The sequence below is a fragment of the Malaclemys terrapin genome, chromosome 6, assembly GCF_027887155.1.
Source record: "Malaclemys terrapin pileata isolate rMalTer1 chromosome 6, rMalTer1.hap1, whole genome shotgun sequence".
Taxonomy (NCBI): Eukaryota; Metazoa; Chordata; order Testudines; family Emydidae; genus Malaclemys; species Malaclemys terrapin.
In genome coordinates this window covers 24,532,993-24,556,789 of record NC_071510.1, presented here as the reverse complement: position 1 = coordinate 24,556,789, position 23,797 = coordinate 24,532,993, and the positions used below count along the sequence as shown (strand labels likewise).

The 23,797-nt window shown below is 37.9% G+C and overlaps 1 protein-coding gene across 29 annotated transcripts in view; it reads left to right on the top strand.

Annotated features, from left to right (window-relative positions):
• Positions 1 to 23,797, top strand: part of PTPRD (protein tyrosine phosphatase receptor type D) — a 1,677,890-nt gene that overhangs the window by 1,471,151 nt on the left and 182,942 nt on the right. For 21 of the 29 annotated variants that reach the window (XM_054031429.1, XM_054031440.1, XM_054031439.1 and 18 more), the window contains 2 exons: positions 20,643 to 20,831; positions 22,772 to 22,789. In XM_054031429.1, coding sequence (XP_053887404.1) covers positions 20,643 to 20,831; positions 22,772 to 22,789 — 207 coding nt within the window. The remainder of the gene's footprint in view (positions 1 to 20,642; positions 20,832 to 22,771; positions 22,790 to 23,797) is intronic. The other 8 variants (XM_054031444.1, XM_054031437.1, XM_054031436.1 and 5 more) reach the window with 1 other exon arrangement.

Below are 23,797 nucleotides of genomic sequence, written 5' to 3'. Positions count from 1 at the left end.
ATATTGTTTCTGTGAAACAATAAACATCACTTGGAGATCATTCACAAGGGCATTGTCTCCCAGGTATCAAACTCAATCTAATTCAGGGGTTCCCAAACTTCCCGCTTCTCGCAGCTCCCATTGTCCGGGAACGGCGAACCACGGCCACTGGGAGCTGCGAGCGGCCATACCTGCGAACGCTCAGGTAAACAAAGTGTCTCATGACCCACCAGGGGCTTACCCTGAACAAGCCGCGAACCAAGTTTGGGAACCCCTGAAATTGAAGGGCTTTGAATATCAGGACAGAGACCTTGAACTCAGCTCTGTGTTTGATAGAAAGCCAGTGCCGAGAGCAAAGTACTCGGATTTACAATTGACTTGTATTGCTCAACCGACACAGACATGTTGCTGTGTTTTGTACCAGTGGGAGTTTGTTCAGGGTGCATAGCTTCATTCCTAGATTTGGGGTGTTGCAATGAACAAACCTGGAGATCACACATACATGAATGTGTCCAGTAGAACTGAGTGCAATATTCTGGCGAGTCCCACATGGAAAGTAGTTATATAATTCTATTTGCATATATAGGGCAGAAATATAATGCAGTGGTTCCTAGATGGATTAGAAATGTGGGAGAGAAATAAAAAAAAAATGTTAGCAAATGAAAGCTAAATATATATGAGGGGGAAATTAACCCAATATGCACCCATTTAGTAGAAAGGAGAAACTTGGAAAACCATGATGGTGAAGACTTGATTGAAAGATTTAGTTGGCTGTAAGTACAGCTTTGGGCTACATGCACTGTTACATGGTATAGGGCCCTAATCTGCTCTCACACCAATTTTAAATAGGTGTAATTCCACTTATTTGAATGGAATTACTTCTGATTTAAATTGGTGTAAATTAGAGCAGAATCACATTCATAGTTCTTGAGGGAACGAAAAGATGAAAGCCTTTATCTATACAGTTCTGGGATAAAAATTTTCCAAAGATCCTTTAGGAGTCTAAATTCCATGTTCAAACGTGGTTTAGGTACAGTACTTAGGAGCCCAAGTCCCAAAAGTCAATGAGATTTAGGTTCTTAAGTCATTTAGGAACTTTGGGAAATTTTACTCCTTGTGAGTCTTCAACTAAGATACTTTGGACGATTTTAGGCACCTCAGCACCAGATAAATATAAACAAATGTGTGAATTTACAGAAAAATAACAGAAATTATTAAGAAGCTGGACGAATTGATTTATGAGCTAACCATGTATACAGTGGATAATGTTGGGGTAGGACAAACACCAAGGAGAGGAATTGCTTAGGGTGGTATAAGGTATGTAGCTTTAATTAAATAAAATTAAGGAAAGGCAAAATTAGTATGATTATCCAGAAAAATCTCATACTGGTGAAATCTATTTCATTACAAAATAGTTTCCAAAGGGAAGTGATGGTAGGTGCCCTATTACTTGAGACATTTAGAATTTGACTGGATAAAGAACCGATACGTGTAGTTTAGGGAGCTTTCCTGCAGTAGTAATAGGGATAAGCTAGATGACTTACTCTCACAGGTCTTCTCCATTCCTAAGGGTCTTCCATAATTCACTTCACATAATTCACCCTGGTAATGTTACCGCACCAGTGCTCAATAAATATTCGAATCGGTGGGAATGCTGTGAAAAGAAAATGTTGCCAGTAATAGAAAAACGTGTTGGTATTCAACAGAAAACTAAGTTTATCTGCAATCAACAAATATTTACAGATGCATGTGAGGATGCATTTTGGTAGAGGGGGAGGGTTTGTTTGTTTTTAATAACTATTAGATAGTCACGGTGACTATAGACTTGACTAAAGTTCATTTTGATGCCACCTTAATTGATTGTGAACTACTTATATTTTTGGAGTGCAAGCATTGATATCATGATAATTTAAAATAATTAGGATGGGGTTCTAGGTGTCAGTCTTGACTCAAATTAGAGAAGAGTTAACAAAAATCAATTTTGCATGCTGAACGCCTCTTATAAAATAATAATAATATGTAAATAATGCTTTAGAAAAGTTGCATTTTCAAACAGGATCAATTAGCCAGGGCACTGTACAGTGTGTGGGAAATGACGGTGTTTGGTTTCTCTGCAGTGCTGTAAATGTCATGTATTTATCTGCTTGTCTCTCTCTCTCAAGCTATATATCACTATGGAATTTGTGTGCCCATATGTTTGGTCTGTACTTTAAAGAATGTTACAAAGCTACAGGCCTTGCCTCAAAGAGCTTCAATCTCATGTTAGGTCTGATGCAACAAGTGGAATAGCAAACTGGAGGGAGGGAAAGGAGTAAATGATGACAGGAATTACAGAATTCATCTAGCAAATACTCACATCTGGTATGTGCACATCCTGATGTGATTTAGTCCACAGTTTTATGAAAAATATGACATGCTGTTGCTGGTTCTTTCTACAAGTGTCATATTTGAAGTATACCTCCTACCCACAATCCTAGCATCTTAAAGGCCCCACAGTCAGCATTCTTCCCATACAGGAAGACTGGCAATGACTCCCTTAGGAGAATGTTCGTGGCATTCCTTAGTGGACCAGTGAGAGCACTGTTGTGGAATACAAGGCACTGTTTTCCCAAGAAGCTAAGCCGGCTGCCTCCATCACTCCTAGCCACTGCCAGTCCTAAGTGCTAGAAAGCATGACCAGAAATTGAACCTGAGCCCTCCTGAACAGCAGTACAGAGTACAAGCACTATGATACCTGGCCAGCATGATTTTAATACATTTTTAATGTGAAATATATTAAATCTCCATTGCATTGCATTTTGGGCTTTGTCACCAACAACGCGGAAGCAGCTGTTAGATTAAAATAGAAATGTCAAGCCATATATGTAATGGAAATCTCCAGAGGCAGGTATAAATCAGTATGGAGATAACGAGGTTAGTTCAATCAGGGAGGGTGAGGTGCTCGTAGTCTTAAAGGTGCCACAGGACCCTCTGTTGCTTTTTACAGATTCAGACTAACACGGCTACCCCTCTGATACTTGAAGCCATGTATGGGTATTCTATTGCTATTTGTCAGAAAGCAGCATATAATACTTATTTTCCTAAATGTGTAAAACAACCTTAGTGGTATTTATAAACTCTTTTTGGTGTTACTTCATGACAAATTGACATTTTCCAATTTCGTTGTAATTTTTCCATGAAATTTGTCATCCTTTATGCAAATTGTGACTATGCATACTATATCAGTGAATCTTTATTACAATAAAGACTTTAAAATGTTGGTTTGGTTAGGGTTCAAAAGATAGATAATATTTATATACTCTTAGTTATATGTTTCTATGGGGAATATGCACATTGCAGGACATTAACTGAACTGTCGACTTAATGTCCATATTATTCCATACTCAGGAAAACATGCTTATCAGGAAACAATAAATTATCAAGCTTGGACATATAACTGTGGGATTCTGGGACATGGTGGTGATTGCATGTGCTTAAGGAGGTCACATTTCAGTTTCTTGAGAGCCAATTGTCCTTTCCTGTGGAAAACTTTCAGAAAGAGCTCTGAGGAAGAAAGCTCCATGCCACTCCCCTTGTAAAGATTTCTCCAGATAGGAGAAATAGGTTTGCTCACCCAGGGAAAAAGCCAAGAGTCTTGGCTCAAACCCTATCCTTTCAGATTCTCCAGGATCTATGTCTATCTTCGGAGCACAAGGTTACCAGAATCCAAGGGCCATCTGTATGGAGACTGGGCCTTCCACCTCCACCCTACAGCTTCGCTGCCTTGTGGCTTCATTTTAACCACACAGGCAGAACTATACCTGAATGGTCATTGCTTCTGAGACCCACCCTGAGTAGATGGGAATGCATGTCCAATTGGTCTCTGCTCCCAGGTCGTCTTATTCCTACTTGCAGATCCCTGAAGGTGCAGAGGGTTTTTGTGGAATATATGGCAGCAGAGGAATGATTCCTCAAGGAGGAAGGATTTTTGAATCCATAGCAAAGCCCTCCCACCCCACTGCATGCTGACCCCCTTGGGGGAATTTTTCCCTCCAGTACTAAGAGAAATGCATAAATCATCAAGCCGTTGCCATTCCTATTCAAGATTTTTTAGTGTATATTCTGTGTATTTTACCATATGTTGGTATTTTAGCAGTTGTCTTTATTGCAGCAGGTTCTGGTTCAGCTTTATATTTGTCATGCTAAATCCAGTGTTCTCCTAATTGGTGGACACACACACACACACACGCCAGTGAGAGAATAAAAAAGAAAAAAAAAAAACTGATGCTACATCTATTGATAATATCTTTGTAAGCAGATAAGTGTTATGTATGTGCTTTACATGCTTTTCTGAGCAGCTGAAAATGAACACGACACTAGATACTGTAGGACCTCATTATAAAACATCCCTATTTTGTAACATCATCACTAAGGCCCTACTTGAATCGTGGGATGATTGTCTAAAAATTGTGGTCGAGTTGCGGACAAGCCATAGAAAATCATGGAAAAGTAATAATGAACCTTATTATTTGCCAAAATACAGTCCATTATTACTTTTATGCGATTTTCCGCTGTCGACCGCCCAGGGCTGAGCACCGGGTCTCCCGTTCTCAGCTCCAGGGTGACCAGGGCTCCTACTGTTAGCCCCATGCACGGCAGGACTCCTGCTGTCAAAACTGTGGTGAAAGCATAATATTGCGGGATCTGCAATTTCCACAATATCGCAAATTAAGTAGGACCTTAATAATCAGTAGTTTAAGATTAGATAATACTTACTCCCAACAGGTACTCCATTCAGTGAAGATGGTTTTTTTCAGTGTACAGTGTCTACCCTGAATATATAACATCACTCTCATTTGCCTGTTTTTCTTTTCCTGTACACTTATTATTATTGTTACTTTATAAACAATAATTATTTCAGTTAATATTCCTTATTATAATTATTTTTGATTTGTATTCCAGTAGTGCTCATTCTGATATAGATTATTTGTATTGCAGTTCCACCCAAATGCACCAACCCTGATCGGTGCCCCATTGTGCTAGGTGCAGCAAAAACACACAGGAATGCCTAGTCTCTGCTCTGAGTAGTTTAGAATCTAATCCAAACCTCTTAGCGCCAATACAAGTGTAGCAGATTGGCGACACCCAAGATCTTAGAAGGCGGGTAGAATTGAGGAATAAAGTGTAAATATCCTAGAGCACCTCACCTAACTACCCACCAAATTAAAAAAAAATGCACAAGTTTCATATTGCATTGGAAATTAAAAATGAGCTGTTGTCCTTCCTAAGATTAAATAATAATAATAATAATTAATAATTAATAAAAGACAAACAATTTGTGCTGCTGTCTCTACTTCTGCTCTTATGTCATAATCTTGAGTTTTGCATTGGTGCTGTAAAGTCAGTATAGTTGTTTGTAGCTGACAACTAGGGTTGCAGAGCATTTAGGCTCTCCTTTGAGGAAGAACCGCACTGCAGCCTTAGGCTGTGTTATCCTTCTGTTAGGTCTGCTGTGCACAAAGAGGAGTTTTGTGGGTTCCCTGGTCCTGACAGTTCATATGCTGACTCTCACTTTTTACCTCTTCCCCTGTGTGGATTCCCACGGCTTAAGTGAACCCTCAACAGAGTCAAGAAACATGGCGGGTCACTGCTGTAAAGGTGGCTGAGCCCCTGTCCCGGAGCAGCAGTCTTAGCTATGAACAGAGAGGTCTCTGGATGTGGACTGGGTTCTATAAAAACAACAGAAATAGGACAAAATTCTGATCTGAGTTCTCTGAGCTATGTAGGTAGGAGCAGAGTAGAAGCAGTTGAACTATGGTTGCTTGAGCTAGTCTGCCTGGAGGCAGTGAGCTCAACGGAACTCTTGAGTGCTGCTTCAAAATGGTATAGTGGTGTGAGCTCCCCCCAACAAATGCTGCTGAGAGGACAGCATAGATATAGAGGCAGTGGCAACCTAGCTGGCCTTCTTATATGCCTTCTGGGATACTGAGTACTGCTGGGCACATTAGCTGAGCCTACAGCCTCATGCTCAGTGGAGTGTTAGGTCTCTGTCTTGTCCCATTGAAGTAGTTAGGAAGAGGCCCTTTGAACCCACTTTTTCAGGACATGTTAATAGTTATCCATGTGATGTTTATTTGCATACATACCTATGTATATATTGTTGTACGTTGTCTGTATATGAGAGTGTACTTTAAGAGTGTGTTAAAATTAAAAATATTAATGAATAAAAAGAAAGAAGGGGAGAAGCCAGCATTCTGTTCATGGTGGTTAGTACAGGAATTTATAATACATGATCATAATACAAATTGTGATAAAAGGCCCTTGGTGTATGTCAAAGTGGAGCTCTTGCTGGCCATGCTCTTTACATGTCACCATAACATTGTATGGAGTATGGAAATCAAAATTTACAGTGAAGGCTGCAATTATTGCACTGCTCTTTATTTGTTTAATGAATAGATTGCAGCATTGTTGGCACCAGCCCTTAAAAAATATAGGTTAATGCAAACATGTTTTCCTAATCCTCATTCTTGGCAAGCCCCATTTTAACTCTGATTTAGTGTAATCCCTAATCCTAATGTTCTCTGGAGGCTAGGCCTCAAATTGGAAATGGTAATTGGGAAAATTCAAATCACCCTCCTTCATCCTGCCCTTTTGCATTATTCTTGCATGCACAATATATTTGAACCAAAAGAACTCTCTATAGTTGCATTTCTCTGGCATTTTAAAAATAGAAACAAATAGCATGCTATACCCTACATCCTTTAATGTGTTTGATGTTTCTACACATAGAAGTACGATACTATGTTCTTAAAGTTTCTTCCATTTTCAGGGCTATTCCCTCTCTCTCCATCACAACTGCATCAGCGGAGGCACTCCAGCTGGGTCCACCTCATTATTGTCAGATGGGTCAGGGCATTCTCTGTGAGGACTTGGAGACTCTGGAACTTGCTCCCACCGTGGGCTGAAATAGCTCAGATGGGATGAGCTTCCAGGCACACTGCAAAAGTCATCTGTTGGACAGGGCTTTGGGAGAGGGCTGAGGGTATGCCCTGAAACAATGAAGGCATGGCAAAGTGCTTTTAGTAGGTGGCTGGCTGAGTTCTGTCCAAATGACTGTTTAATGTTAATTAAACAGCCTTGATTAGGCACCTTAGTCTACTATTGAAATTGGAATAAATAATTTAACTAATATACTCCATTTTAAGTACAGGCAAATATCTCTTCAACCATTAGGATCTTTTCATATGGAAAAAACGTTAACCGCAGCCAGTGTATTTCTATATTGTCTCCTTTGGGCAACTGCATACATTTATTTTTTTCTTTCTTTCTTTTTCTTTTTCAAGGCTCAGGCCAGTGGGCAAAATAGATCCCCAGATTTTCAGTGATGCATCGTTTTAACCAGTTCCCATAAGGACATAGATGACATCTGTACTGTACCACTTTTTAAAAGCTCATTTTGTGATGTGGGTCCAATTGAGCTATTGAACCTTTACTGTGTGTTGAAAAAAAATGCAGGCCTTAAAACGAGCCTGCTCCTTCAAACAATGTAGTTTAGTATTGGCTCATGGAAGACCCATTACTCTCAGCTGGACTACTTACAGGAGAATGAGCTCCTTCCTGCAATGGGCTCCATCCTGCATATGCTACATTAATCTGAGAGGATCCCACTCATAGTTGTTTTTCCTCAGTAAAGTTATCTAATTCAGAACTATACTAAATGTGCTTATTTGTTAAAACGGGGGATTTATTTAAGGCTAAATGCTAATAACAATGAATGTTAACTGACTTAATGCAATGTGAAATTGCAGCTTCAACATTCATACAAATGATAATTTGATCTAAGTGGTTCTATGTTCTGTTATATAGACATTACTTTGCAATTTGCAGCATAATTGCAGATAATGCTACTAAACAAATTTGTTTTATTTTGCATTGAAAGTACTTCACCCACCTCCTCAATGTGCTAAGAATATTTTAAAAGTGTATATTTCACATTGGGCAGCTGTTAGTGTGCTTAATATTTAGCAGTTGTTAATGAGTCTCCTGTCTTATCAATGTCCAGTTTTTGTACTCATGCCAGGCATAATTGGCTGAAATCTAAGTCTTGAGGGACTCTTGTAGCCTGTAACTATTCACAACAGATACTTATATCCCTTTTGCAACAAAACTTTTATCCTCTCTGACTGATTTACAACATTACTAAGTACAAATATCCATCTGTACATAATAGCTTTGAACACAGGACAAAAATTCATTGTATGTTCATAATTACTTTTTGGCAAAATCTTACTTTGTAAAATATTCCAATAGGAATAATGTTTATTAAATGGCAATTTTCTGATGCTTTATATCCTTTCTATCTAACTTAGAATAGGTTTTTATTTATAATTAAAACTACTTTGTATTTTTTTTAATGTATTCATATGCATAGTTTTTCACTAACAGCCCAGAATCCCAATTTTGCTGCAAAATGTTGATTTGGCTTTATTTTTTTTTCTCTTGTATTTACTGTTTTCAATCCTATATTCAGTTCAGTTGCGGGAAGACTGATTTTGCATAATATGGTCATGATGTCAAAACAGGGCAAATTATATGCTGCTGCCATCTGGAATAGTGAAAATAAAAGCTTTATTTACACTCTTCTTTGAAATAATAAACTTTATTGCAGCAGTTTATCGTCAGTATCTTTAGTGTATAAAGGGAATAATCCACGTGTGGACTGTGAATGAGCCTTTTTTATTCCATGGTGTAGGGAACATCTCTAAAATCTGCCAATGGCAAAGCCAAGAGTGGATCTTGAAATAGATTCTTCTCAGTTGGGGGGATGGAAAAACACCCTCACTTTTCACATGGAGAATAGTCTGTTTACATCAAGTGGTATTTTTTAAAAAAGCAATTCAGTAGTTTAAATGTTTGTCTTGTCATTTGATATCAGGTTATGTAGCTTTAGCATGGAGATGAATATAGACACCGCCACACAGAGGTGCCGACTTTCTAAGTTCCCGGGGGGGGGGGTGCTCCGCCTCCACTCTGCCCTTGGCCCAGCCCCCACTCCACCTCTTCCCGCCCCTGCTCCACCCCTCCCTTGCCTTTTCCTGCCCCGGCTTCTCACCCCTCAGCGCCTCCTGCGTGCTGCTGAGCAGCTGATTGCGGGCGGGCTGGAGGTGCTGGCGGGGGAAGGGGACAAGCTGATCGGCAGGGCTGCCAGTGGGTGCTGAGCACCCACTATGTTTTTTCCATGGGTGCTCCAGCCCTGGAGAATCCACAGAATCAGCAACTATGCCACCACCAATGCAAGTTTTGGATACTTTCATTTGCATTATGTCTCTATAGCATGCCAATTAGGCTGCTGTAGGTGTGAAAATTATTCAGTTGCATTCTTACTTCTCAGTTACATCTGTGAAACCTATTGAAGTGAAAAGGTCTCCATCGGTGTAAAATAAAGGAAAAATTAGCCCAGTGACTTGAAAGATTGATCTGTTTTTAAAGGCTGTTACTGCTGCTGTTTTCCAGTAGGGCAAATCAGCCATTGATTTGAAATTAGCCTCACTTAAGAAAATTGCTCAGAATACTGGTCACTGGGTTTGCACTCCTACTCCTCCTGATTGGATACACAGGTAGACCAATCACAAAGAAGAACCTCCCTTGGACATGTCTTTCTGCTCTATTTTCCCCTAAATGAGACGTTCCAGAGCTTTTTTTTTTTTAAATACCCGTAGTGTGTCTACGCCAGAGCCTTCTCTTGGGAAGTATAAGTACTGTTGCTATAAGGCCAGAGAAATCAAATTGATGGGGAAGGGCAGAAAACTTGGTTTGGGGGTCAAATTTTCAAAGGAATGTAGGCACCCAAAGATGCAGGTTGGTGACTAGTAGGATTTTCAGAAACACCTAAGCACCTAACTCCCAGTGTGGAAGTTAGACATGTAGTTCTTTTGAAGATCCTACTAAAGTGCCTATCTGTAGCTTTGGGTGCCTAAATTCCCACATACACACACAACCCTTGTCTGAAAGAGAACTTCTCATCACACCACATGCAAATAGTTGATTTTGATTGGGGTTGAGACACCTTCACACAATAACACATGTATTTATTAATCCTTAAAAGTAGTGGTAATAATAAACATAATTTTATTTATAAAGAACCTTTCAACCCCCTTATTGGAGTTGTATATTAAGTACAATCAAAATATTATTAATATTGTAATAAAACACACCTTTATAACAATTTCAGATGAGAAGAAGAAATAGATGAGGTCTGACACAGGAAAGATAGGGATAGAAAGACTATAATACTGGGTCAGCAACAGCAATTGTAATAAAACAAACAAACAAAAAGGAAAAAGCTCTCGTGAAAGACATTTAGTTGTTCTCTGAAAGTGGGTAAGAATGAACCTGGAAGAATGTCAAGGGGGAGCAATTTCCAAACTCTGTAGCCCACTGTTCAGAAAATTAGTGTTGAATTCCTGCTTTTCTGGTTTGCAGAATATGGGCCTATCTTTTTTTCTCTTATGGATCTTCTCTGCTGTGTGTCAGATGCAATCCCTGACTCACTGCACAATATTCTGCCCAAAAAGCATCCTTAATACATGAATATGCACTTGACTTGGGTGGTGGATTGCAGATGATGTATTGCATTTGAATGCGGACGGCATGTGTATCCCTGCTTTTGACTACGTCTTACTGCACAATGTACATTTTACAGAGAAGTCTGTCACAAAAGACTTGCTCCTCCAGACCGTAGTGGGATATGACTGCCAGGATCACCTCAGTTGTCTTTTCATAATTCATGTTGATACTCCTGATGCTACCACTGCTGTTCACTGTAAAGTATCTGCCTCTTCTGAAAAGATGAGATAATGGAACAATTCGGATCATTATGTGCCAAGATGATGAGAATCATTTTCCAACCTGCTGAAAGACGCAATTGCTGCTGGAAAAGACCAATAAACTTTACCTGTTGCTCTGAGATTCTAGATTCTTGGAGGGGACTTCTACAGAAAAGTCATAGAAGAGCCATTACTATATCATCTCTACTCTAAGATAACGCAGGGGGAACATCAGAGTTCAGATATTAGAAGAGAATGGAATTATTGTTGCATTAGAATGAATAAGAAAGGAATGAGAAAGGAATAAACTTTAATAAAACAACCTGGAGAGCTGCTGCACACAGCCATGCGGTGTTGCCAGCCCCCACCTCCAGAGCACATCTTCAGATTCCCATGCCCATAATACTCTCTCTTATGAGGGAGTGTCTTTAAATTACAATCTTCTACAAACTTATCTCTACATCTTCCCTATTAGTACTGTGCAGTGTGCGAATTTCTGGGTACAGAGAATCATAATCTGTAACTATTAAATAATCCTTTGATTGCCAGGTAAATAAATCAGCGCCTACCTTCTCATAAGGCCTTTGTAGAAATGAATTCACTTGATGCTTCTGCATTTGGGATCTGCAACATTTTGTAAAATGAGTATTTTTCTCACATTTATGATAGAGTTTCCCAAAGGTAACTGTTTGGGGCCATGCTGTGATCCATACCATTCATATCACCATCTGTACCCAGTTTTCCCCCAGAAATGGTTTTCATAGTGCATTGTTCCACTCTTTGATTTGACCTATTCTGGTTATATTATTTTGTGCTTAGTAAATAGATAACCTCTTCTGGTGAATTCAGCCCTTTGGCTTGTGCTTTCCATTTCTGCTGCCCTGCATATTTGGAGAGCTTATTCTAAAGGTAAGCCTCCTTCATGGAGGAGTCTCTCTCTCTCTTAACACATTGTCTCTAATGCCACAAATTATTCTATCTCTGACCACATTTTACTGAGTTTCCTTAATTCTGTGACACATTGCTCTATGGTATCATCCATTTTTGCATGCATGTAAAAAAAATTCAGTGTCAAAGAATGGCATTCCTTTGTGGCATGCAATGTTCTTCAAATTTAGTCAGTATTTTACTTATCTTTAAGTTTGAAGAAGATGAAAGCATGAAGTTGTTAAGTTGCTTCCTTCCCAACAATATCCAAAAGGACTGATGATTTCACTTCATCATTTTTTTCCTCTGCCCCTATTGCTGCTAAATACAATTCAAATCTCTGATTTTTTTTCCAGTTCTCTGCAACATTGTCTGACAATTGCAGACTGGATGGAAGTTGCAACACATCAATTTTTGGCTGATTTCCCCCCCCCCCCCTTAAGCTAGTCAAGATACAACTGTGCTCACCAAATACATGCAAAAGCCTCTGTGCCTGGTGCTCCACATTCTTCTCTGGTGCCTCCCTTTGTCTCTGCTTTCACTTGCAAACACAAGAGTTAACTTCAAAATTACTGCAGTTTCCATCTCATTCAGCACTTCTGTCACCGTGTAACAATCTTGGGATTCATTAAATAACAACGAATGAGAAAGGAATAAAACATCTCTCGTGAACTGCTGTACACAGCTATGTGGTGTTCCCAATCCCCACCTACAGGGCGCATCTCCAAATTTCTATGTTATAATACTGTCCCTTATGAGGGAACGTCTTTAAATTACAAACTTGTACAAACATATCTCTACACCTAACACACTAAAAAAAAGTTCAAGAAAGGTTCATCACTATGAAAATACGAACTTTCATATTTCCAGTATAGTGAAAACTATGATTCATCTAACGAGTAAGTGCTGCTTGAGCAAGTCAATACTGCCTTGATCTTTATACACAACTTTTCTATGAATTTTAATTTTCTCTTCTTAATTGCACATGCTCATTTGGGATATGTGAAATAGACAAACTGAGTATGTCCAGAAAAGTTATCAAAATACTTTTGATATTTTGTAGGCAAGGAGAACAACTGCAGTGTTAAACAATGCAAGAGAGTTTCACATCTCTCTCCCATAAGGGTTCATATTCTGAATCATAGAATCATGGAAGATTAGAATTGGAAGAAACCTCAGGAGGTCACCTAGTCCAACCCCCTGTTCAAAGCAGGACCAACATCAACTAAATCATCCCAGCCAGGGCTTTGTCAAGCCAGGCCTTAAAAACCTCTAAGGATGGAGATTCCACCACCTCCCTAGGTAACCTATTCCAGTGCTTCACCACCCTCCTAGTGAAATAGTGTTTCCTAATATCCAACCTAGACCTCTCCCACTGCAACTTGAGACCATTGCTTCTTGTTCTGTCATCTGCCACCACTGAGAACAGCCGAGCTCCAACCTTTTTGGAACCCCCTTCAGGTAGTTGAAGACTGCTATCAAATCCCCCCTCACTCTTCTCTTCTGCAGACTAAACAAGCCCAGTTCCCTCAGCCTCTCCTCGTAAATCATGTGCCCTAGCCCCCTGATCATTTTCGTTCCCCTCCACTAGACTCTCTCCAATTTGTCCACATCCTTTCTGTAGTGGGGGGCCCAAAACTAGACACAATACTCCAGATTTGGCCTCACCAGTGCCGAATAGAGGAGAATAATCACTTCCCGTGATCTGCTGGCGATGCTCCTACTAATGAAACCCAATATGCCATTAGCCTTCTTGGCAACAAGGGCACATTGCTGACTCATATCCATCTTCTCATCCACTGTAATCCCCAGGTCCTTTTCTGCAGAACTGCTGCTTAGCCAGTCAGTCCCCAGCCTGTAGTAGTGCATGGAATTCTTCCATCCTAAGTATAGGACTCTGCAATTACCCTTGTTGAACCTCATCAGATTTATTTTGGCCCAATCCTCCAAATTGTCTAGACCCTATCCCTACCCTCCAGTGTCTCTACCTCTTCCCCCAACTTAGTGTCATCTGCGAACTTGCTTAGGGTGCAATCCATCCCATCATCCAGATCATTAATAAAGATGTTGAACAAAACCGGCCCCAGGACCGACCACTGGGGCACTCCACTTGATACCAGCTGCCAACTAGACATCAAACCGTTGACCACTACCCATTGAGCCCGACAATCTAGACATCTTTCTATCAACCTTATAGTCCATTCATCCAATCCATACTTTTTTAACTTGCTGGCAAGAATACTGTGGGAGACCATATCAAAAGCTTTGCTAAAGTCCAAATATATCACATCCACTGCTTTCCCCATATCCACAGAACCAGTTATCTCATCATAGAAGGCAATCAGGTTGGTCAGGCATGACTTGCCCTTGGTGAATCCATGTTCACTGTTCCTAATCACCTTCCTCGCCTCCAAGTGCTTCAAAATGGCTTCCTTGAGGACCTGCTCCATGATTTTTCCAGGGATTGAGGTGAAACTGACTGGTCGGTAGTTCCCCAGGTTCCCCTTCTTCCCTTTTTTAAAGATGGGCACTATATATATGAACAACCTTTGTAAATTCTTTTTATGTTGTTCATGTCCTATATTCAGTGAACAGTTCATGTATAGAACTCTTTCAGCAATTAGAAGATATATTGGCACAATTTTCTGAACTATAATGGAATGTGCAGTCTAAAATCAGCTCAAACTTTTAAGATAACTAAGAAATTACGGGGTAAAAAGGGATAATTTTAAATTGGGCACAAAGCAATTATATTTTTAAAATTACTGAAAATATTTAGTTCAGAGAAACAAGAAATGGTAGGCCAGCTCTTACTAACAGTTTCTCTTACTGACAGCTCAGAGGTATGCCTTTCTCAATTTTAGTTACAGGGATTCTTTTGCATACGTTAGGAAACACCATGATTGAGACTAAGCAAAATAATGACAATTATTAACAATGGCTCTTTTATTGCTGAAGGAAAAGAAAACATTAAACAAAACAATACAGATGACAGAATACATTCTCTTTTGTATGCTTTTTTTTTTCTTTGGTTTTTTTTTTTTCCCTGTAGAGAGCTTTTAGTAGAGATTACTCTTCTATAAGTGGACTCACCGTTGGTTTGGCATTTTTCTCATGGTAAATGGAAACCAAGGTCTTTTTTTCCAAAATTATCACCAGTAACTAAGAAATTTTGCAAATGGACAAAATAATTTTGTTTAAGGAAAAATGTCCTGTTGGTTACGAGTAATAACAAAACAGTTTATACTTGAGCAAAGTAAGCAATCTTAACGAAATCCTCTGAAATTGAAAAAAATATGTGTCAGTTACTTAGAAGAAGCCATTTAAGCATTGGCCTTAAAACAGGACAATTACAGATATTAACAATCTTAAATCCAATTAAATCCCACTATTCCTTTGTTTATCAAAATTTAGCCACTGTATCCTCTCCAGGAGCACATGGTCTAACCATATTGTAAGTTTCAACAGCATTTCCATGTCCCAACAAAATTATTACAAGACTTTTTAAATTTAATTGGCAGTCTCTTAGTTAACTTTCTCTTGCAAATCCATGTTAAAGTTTTAGGGCAGCTTTCCTTGGGTTGCTTTCTTCTTGTCGTCTCAGTTCTTCTTAGCTGTTTGCGGTAGCCTGCTTCTAGAGATGGACAGGATGAGTTGTGAAATGCTTGCTGTTTATGTTGTGTAGCAAAGGTTGTGTATGTGAGGAGTGTTCACTTCAGAGGGTTTTTTTAATACTCTTTTCCTTCCTGTTTCCATGAAATTATAAAAACACCTCTTTTAGACTTGTTTAGATCGGAGCTGGTTGCTGTCACTTTACATTGGCTCAAAGTCTATAGGGTTGGCTTAGGTGACACCTTCAGCTTCTGAATATGCAGTCTGTTTAATGAAAATGCAGCTTTTCTAATTGCCTTTGTTCTTCTAGCGAGAAAACTAAGGTAACCTTTTAAAGTTAGAGTTTAACATTTATTTTCTGAAATATTCCTTTAATTTTATTAAAGTCCCATGCGAAATGAAATTCTGTTTTCAAAAAGTCTGAACATTCGTAATTTTTAACTAAAATATTTTAGTCTCAGAACAATATTTTTAAATTAAAGTACTATTAGTTTAAATAGTTGTTAACAACATTGTTGATTCTTTATAACCAATTTTAGAAGGATGATTCTATTTGTCTTCCTTAGTTGGGTGAGGGAGTTCCGTGAGCATCCTCATTAATATAAATATTCTGTACTTAAATAGCTTCTTACATTCGTAATTAGTTTAACAAGATCATTAGATTCCATGTTGGTATATAAAGAATTTTACCATTTAAATAGTATCATTTACACGACAGTTATATTAGGAGCTGTGCATTTAGCTAACGTATTTGCAAGTACGCATTTCACAAAGGTGTTTGCCATCTCAATATTTAAGAAATAAAGAAAAAAGTTTAAAACATTTCCAACAGCACATGTTTTTGTAGAGGCTTTTCTGAATGACGTTTTTAGAGGAATTATAAAATGTATTTCAACAAGGATATTTCTAGAATTCTTTGTGTAGGTTTATTTGGAAGTTTTTCTGGGTAGGTGAAAAAGCCCACTTTACACCTAGATTTATTGCTCTGCTAGCACAATCCTGCATCCCTTTTCAAAAGCAGGTCTTTTCCTAAAACATGAATGTTTTACATGGTTTGTTTCCGTGAGATAAGGATTACATTTGTACCAGACTGGTATCTTATACAGAGGGAGATGTTCTGGTCTAGATAAGATACTCTTAGGGGTAATAAATGTGGCTTTATGGCTAAGGTGGGGTTATTTTCTTGACATTTACTCGTCCTCGGGCACAGAAAGCAGAAACCTCCTGCAATTTCTTCAATCAACCTGAATATTTTATAACATAACTAACTAAATCATACACAGATATTGTAATATTTTCAAGCATCCTGACTGTGACATACTTGTTGTCATACCTTAGTGTTCAGTAAAGATGCTAACAAATTTGTAATGATGTAATAATAATAATAATACATTTTAATAATGTTACTAATATTTTGCATCAATATTGAGGTCTGTCCTCCACAAAATTCAAAGAATGAACTGCATTTCCAGATCTATTGCACCTGCCATCCTAAACAAAATCTGTATTACTTATGTGACTTACTAAGCACAAGGATATAGTAATCTGCCCTATAATGGCCTCTCAAAATGACAGTGCCAAATGGCTTTGTGAAGGTCAAATCTGATTTAAATTGTTGATGAATTAGGAGCTAATTCAGCATGATTGAATATTAATATGAAACAGTGTTATGTACTGCAGTTTAAAGCTTAATGAGCTTTAGTAATGAACTGGATAAAATACTTTTTCTTTGCACCTCATGTTGATGTTTAAAACTACTAATATATTGATCATTTGAAACGGCTACTTTTTACATAAAAGTTTATGTTGGCTAACAGTCATTCGTTGATTTGATTCTCAGTTCTACAACATAACACAATGGATGATCTATCAAACTTAGTGTCATCAAACTGGAAAGACAGTTTTATACAAATCAGTAATAAATTTAGAGGAGAAAAAGCAATTAACATCTTATGAACTACACCCACTGAGATAAGCATTCCAATTAGAAATTTCATTATTTCCCCAGTCCATTTTATGTTGAATACTGGATTTTATTGCCAAATACCTCACAGCCAGATTGGAAACAAGCCACAACTGTCAAAGTATAACAGCTCTGGCTATTTGAATCTGTTACATTGTGATGTTTCTCATGAAAATTTAATGAAGACCGTGCATTCAGAGAGGTTCTGTGCATAAGAGGGACGGATGGAATTTAATTACCCTTATTAAAAATAAGAAAGGAAAGCTCTTTACATACTCCATCCTATTAGTATGCAAGATAGATTATCTTTGTTGTGCACTTGTGTATATGAAAAAGCTGCTCTGGAGTGTTCTTTATGAGCCAAGAAGGAACGGAAAGGTCATGCAAATGCATTAGAGTGCTTTCTGCATGGCACAAGTCAAACCTTGTCAGTTATTCCCAAGGTAAAGGCTTCACATCTGATAAATGATTATTAAATTTAGATTTCTTTGGTAAGAGCCTATAGCAAGTGCCTTAGCACTGTAAGCCTTTGACACTCACTGCTGATTGGTGGAGATATTGGCTCTGAAGAGAGATGGACATTTGCAGGAGAATAGTGACTACTGTACCAGAGCAATATTTATATGTATTCGTGTTTCCAGTGATTAAGTAGCCCTAGGGAAATAACTGTCACTGCAGAATGCGAAGATTTGTCAGGTATTCAAGGATAGCCAGATGTAAGTTTTTCAAAAGGCTCTGAAAGCTTTACTGAAACTACTTAAAAGATCAGACAATTTTTGTATAAAGAAAGTAATGTAGCTGACATTGGACAATTCCTAATAAATTATTTTTGTCTCATAAGAAATTACATGTCAATAGCTGCCAAGCAAGGCATTTGATAATAAAGCATGTATTATACAGTAGCTATTGATTTTTTTTTCACTTTTCTTTTTGAGACAAAGAGCAGCTCTATAACTGTAAAAACATCTGTTAAACCTTTACCACAGTAAAGAACAAGCTGATGTAATTCCAAAAGATTATTATAATTAACATAGCCTGATTTGTCAGGTATTTTCTGTCCCTGCTATGTTTCCAGTGTTACCTCTTAGATTATCAGGCACCTACAAACCTGTGTGTTTGATTGCTGTTTATAGAATACATTCCAGCTGGGGTGTTAAGGAACCCAAGGGATTTGGCATCCAACTCCCATGTAATTTCAAGGTGTGACTAACTCAAATAGCTTCCTTTGAAATCCCCACCTTCTCTCTCCTAACACCCCACAAAACGTTCAGATGAAAACCCCATTTCTACACACTGATGATATCACAGATACACTCTTCAACTGAAATTCACTGCTGCGCAGAGACACAAGACAACATATGTGTATCACTTAAGTCCCTCTTAAGACCTATAGTGATGCCTGAAGTGGAACTTAAGTGGTACATAAGCCTCTACACAGGATTGAATTTCACCCACAGTTGGAGAGAATAAGTCAATAGAACTTGCCAAAAAAAAAAAAAAAAAAAAAAGGCTATATGAAGCTCAAAATCTGGCTCAAACTCTGAACCTTATTTATTATTATTTAGGGCTGTCAAGCAATTTAAAAAAAATTATCACGATTAATCGCGCTGTTAAACAATAATAGAATACCATTTATTTAAATATTTTTGGATGTTTTCTTCATTTTCAAATTATTGATTTCAATTACAACACAGAATACAAAGTATACAGTGCTCACTTTATATTTATTTTTTATTACAAATATTTTGCACTGTAAAAAACAAAAGAAATAGTATTTTCAGTTCACTTAATGCAAATACTGTAGTGCAATCTCTTTATCATGAAAGTTGCACTTACAAATGTAGAATTATGAAAAAAAAACCTGCATTCAAAAATAAAACAATGTAAAACTTTAGAGCCTACAAGTCCACTCAGTCCTACTTCTTGTTCAGCCAATCTCAAAGAGAATCAAGTTTGTTTACATTTGCAGGAGATAATGCTGCCCGCTTCTTGTTTACAATGTCACCTGAAAGTGAGAGCAGATGTTTTCATGGCATTGTTGTAGCCAGCATCGCAAGATATTTACATGCCAGATGTGCTAAATATTCATATGTCCCTTCATGCTTCAGCCAGCATTCCAGAGGACATGCATCCATGAAGATGACTGGTTTTGCTCGATAACAATCCAAACCAGTGTGGACCGACAAATGTTCATTTTCATCATCTGAGCCAGATGCCACCAATAGAAGGTTGATTGTCTTTTCTGGTGTTTCTGGTTCTGTAGTTTCTGCATCAGAGTGTTGCTCTTTTAAGACTTCAGAAAGCATGCGCCACACCTCATCCCTCTCAGATTTTGGAGGCACTTCAGATTCTTAAACCTTGGGTCTAGTGCTGTAGCTATCCTTGTGTTTTGTCAAATCAGCAGTGAAAGTATTCTTAAATCAAACAATATATGCTGGGTCATCATCCGAGACTACCATAACACAAAATATATGGCAGAATGCGGGTAAAACCATGGAGCAGGAGACATGGAATTCTCCACCAAGGAGTTCAGTCACAAATTTAATTAAAGCATTTTTTCTTTTAACATGCATCATCAGCATGGAAGCATGTCCTCTGGAATGGTGGTCAAAGCATGAAGAGGCATATGAATGTTTAGCATATCTGGCACGTAAATACCTTGTAATGACGGCTACAAAAGTGCCATGTGAACGCCTGTTTTCACTTACTGGTGACATTGTAAATAAGAAGCGGGCAGCATTATCTCCTGTAAATGTAAACAAACTTGTTTCTCTTAGTGATTGGCTGAACAAGAAATAGGACTGAGTGGACTTGTAGGCTCTAAAGTTTTACATTGTTTTGTTATGGGTGTAGTTATGTAACAAAAAAAATCTACATTTATAAATTGCACTTTCACAATAAAGAGATTGCACTACAGTATTTGTATGAGGTGAACTGAAAAATATTATTTCTTTTGTTTGTCATTTTTACAGTGTAAATATCTGTAATCAAAAATAATATAAAGTGAGCACTGTACATTTTGTATTCTGTGTTGTATTCAAATCAATATAATTGAAAATGTAGAAAAACTTGGGGCGGCAAAATACATAGAGCCGCCCCTGCTTAGAACAGCTCAAGTGGGAACTGCTCTTAGTTACGCTGGTCCCATAGGAGCCACTACAGCATCTGAGGATCAGGTGGAGTGTATGGCTCTCTGCTCCACCCCTTTCTACTCTGGAAAACCTTAGCTGCCACTTCAATGCAAAGGAGCTGGAGCTGAGGCTATGAATCTTGGTCTGTATGTTGTACACACATGAGTTTTTATATAACAAATGTGAAAGATTGTTATAAAACCAAACTGTGTGTTTCCTTTTCAGAGGATCAAATTCCTCGTGGTTTTCCCACCATTGATATGGGTCCCCAGTTGAAGGTGGTCGAACGCACGCGCACAGCCACTATGTTATGCGCAGCCAGCGGCAATCCTGATCCTGAAATAACTTGGTTCAAAGATTTCTTACCTGTTGACACAAGCAACAACAATGGACGTATTAAACAATTACGATCAGGTAGGGTCTTGTTACTGTTTCCACTAACGCCCAGAGTTGTTCTCTCACACTATTTTTTTTTTTATTTATAGGTAAAAATTTCTCTTCCTCTTCTCTTTTCTGTGTTACTGAGTGTGTTGTCCATGTCTGTGATGCTGTCATAGCCTGTTCCAGAGTCCGTCTGTGTGTGTGTGTTTTGCAGCTTCTGTTCACTCCACATTGCTCACTGCTGTGACTGTATTTTTGATATTTTTTTTCTTTACTGCTTTTCCGCAGTATTTGACGGATCCATTTTCTCCTCTTTCTTTCTTCTTTCCTTTTTTTTTTCACAAATTTATTTCAACATTGGACTTCATTCAGAACTTTCAAGGAGTGCCAATGGTTATATTCATCAAAACCAAAACTTTCATATTTAGACACTAAAAATATTCAATAAAAAGTGTGTTTTGTGCTGTCTTTTCCACATTTGAAGCCACCAAAGATTAGCCAGTTTGGACACAATTTCTTTCCTCTCACAAATACATAAAACACAGTACTTTTTCCCATGCGTAACCATACCTGTAGAAAAAAGGGTGGGTGGGTAAAAAAAGTCCTTGGGTAACCTATGAAAAAAGGGCTTTTTGCTGGCTGAGCATTTTTCCAACACATTTAGCCACAGTAGTGTGCACCCACGCTAAAGCTTTCTGAATCCTACATTATCTGGATCTACAGAAGCCTGCTTTTGGTGTAGACTCCAGCTTATGCTTCTCTCTCTTTGCCCGTTGCACTTCCCTAATAGTCCTTTCACCCCCCACCCTTCCCACCTTAGTTTATTCTTTTGCTCTCGTTAGATTTAAAAAAATAAAAGAAAAAAAAGATAACTCTAAATTTATCAAGTTTAAAGCTTATCCCCAAATAATATAATGGGGTGATAATAAGCCTTTTGCCTTGGCAATGATAGTGATATTGCTGTAGAATCTAAGTTGTTTAATCACCTGTCTTCCCAGAATTCTCAGCTTTTGACCTGTCCTGTGATGTTAAATCGTCTTGTTAACTGACTCTTTGCTTGTTGTCAGCAGAACTGTGTAAATTAACCTACTGTTAATGTAAATTAAGAATTAATTTTCACATGTGACATAGATTATTTAGTATATAAAGTTTTAACTGAAAACTTTGTGCCAAATTATAAGGAATATAATAATATTTTTATGCTGTCTTTCTTCTCTCCGTATTTAAATCTCCAGAATCTATTGGTAAGTGCTTAGTTCTGAAGCGCACTTCACCCCCACTAATTTCCATATTCAGAATATTATTATTATATTATTATGATGATTATTATTCTTAAAATGCATGGCATGCATTTTACTAACAGTCAGTGTAGTCACCAGATCTCCGTAGTGGCGCACACACACACCTCCACAGAAATGTTGTATCAATCATAGCAACACCTGTCTAGAAGAAACAGTACACAAGTATCACATAGAGTGCAGTGAATGCCATAATCCAATCTAAACTGCAGTGTTTGTTTCCAGATAGCCTTCAGTGTATCCTCTCTCTCTCTCTATCTATATATATATAGAGAATATATATATATATACACACCCTTAAATAGAATATCCAATATTTTCCTAAACTATGTATTAAATACATTATTGTAAAGTTTTTCTTTAAGGATGTGAGGCATATACGATATATTTCTAACCCTATATAACCAAACACTTAAGAACTCAGATGCTTCTCTGAGAGTGGCAATGCTGCTTTTTGTGGCCTTTGCCCTTTGTGGTACAGTGCAACTTGCTTTTATAATCTAATAATACTATCTAATATATTCCTGTTTTAAAAGTATAGTAATTCAAGTTTTTTTAAGACCTTATTTAATTCTGTAAATCTAATTTGATTCTTCTTCCAAAGCCCTAGCCTCCTTCTTCTCGTACTAATGCTTCTTCTTTCTAATCTTATTTGCATTCATATTATCCACCCAGGTGGTACACCAATAAGAGGTAAGAGTGCTGAACTAACGTTCACAGAATGATCTTACTCATTCTTTCTGTCCTTTCATCCTTCTCATCTTTGTCCTGTTAAAAAACAACAACACAGAAATGTCCATCATCCTTATTTTTTCCTTTATTCTGTTTGGTTATGATCAGTGATTCTCATGTTGTGACCTTTATTTCCATTTCCCTTTTCCTTTCCCTTATTTTGTTTCTTCATTTTTGAAAACGATACATTTAATTTGTGATATGCTTCAAAGAAAGCATATCCAGGTCTTTTGGCCATAGCCCAGTCACAGCGTACCATTTGTCCCTCTTTTTTCTTTTTTCTTCTTCTTCTTCGTCTTCTTTTTTCTTTCTTTCTTTTTTCTTTTTTTTTTCTTCTTTTTTTTTTGTTCAACTAGAACAAAAAAAAAAAGATCATTTTTTTTCTTCCTTAGCTGTTCTTGTTCTGGACCAAAGCCAAGGTGGTCTGGAGAACAGTTGCAGACATGCAGAAGACAACATGGAATATCTTCTTTTTATCTTTATCTTTCAAAAAAAGGTTTTTTGTTTTTGTTGGTCTCCAATTCTTTTTTTCTTTTAACTTCATAAAGTTGAAAATGGTTTTTCCCCCCCTACAAAATTACAGCAATGCTTTTTTTCCTTGTTGTTTTTTGTTGTTGTTTTTTCTTGGATTTACCCCATCTCTGGATTTTTGGATCTTCTGATCTTCAGGCTTTGGAAATGAAAGGTTAATGAGTCATCATTCTTGGTGGTGTATGGTATTGCTGGTTTTTTATACTTTGACAAAAATGTTCACTTCTTTTATAATTCTTGTTTTGTATTTTTCTTGGGTTTTGTGACACCACACTGCTAATCCCACTCGTGGATTTTGATGGGTGTCTTAGGGGGGGCCCTCCTGAGGTCCTCAGCAGTGGTTGGTTGGTTCTTCCTTGTTGGCATAGACCATGCTTTTAAACTTTTTTTTGTCTTCTAATTCAACTGCTCTTTGTTTTTCAGCAAACGTACTAAAAG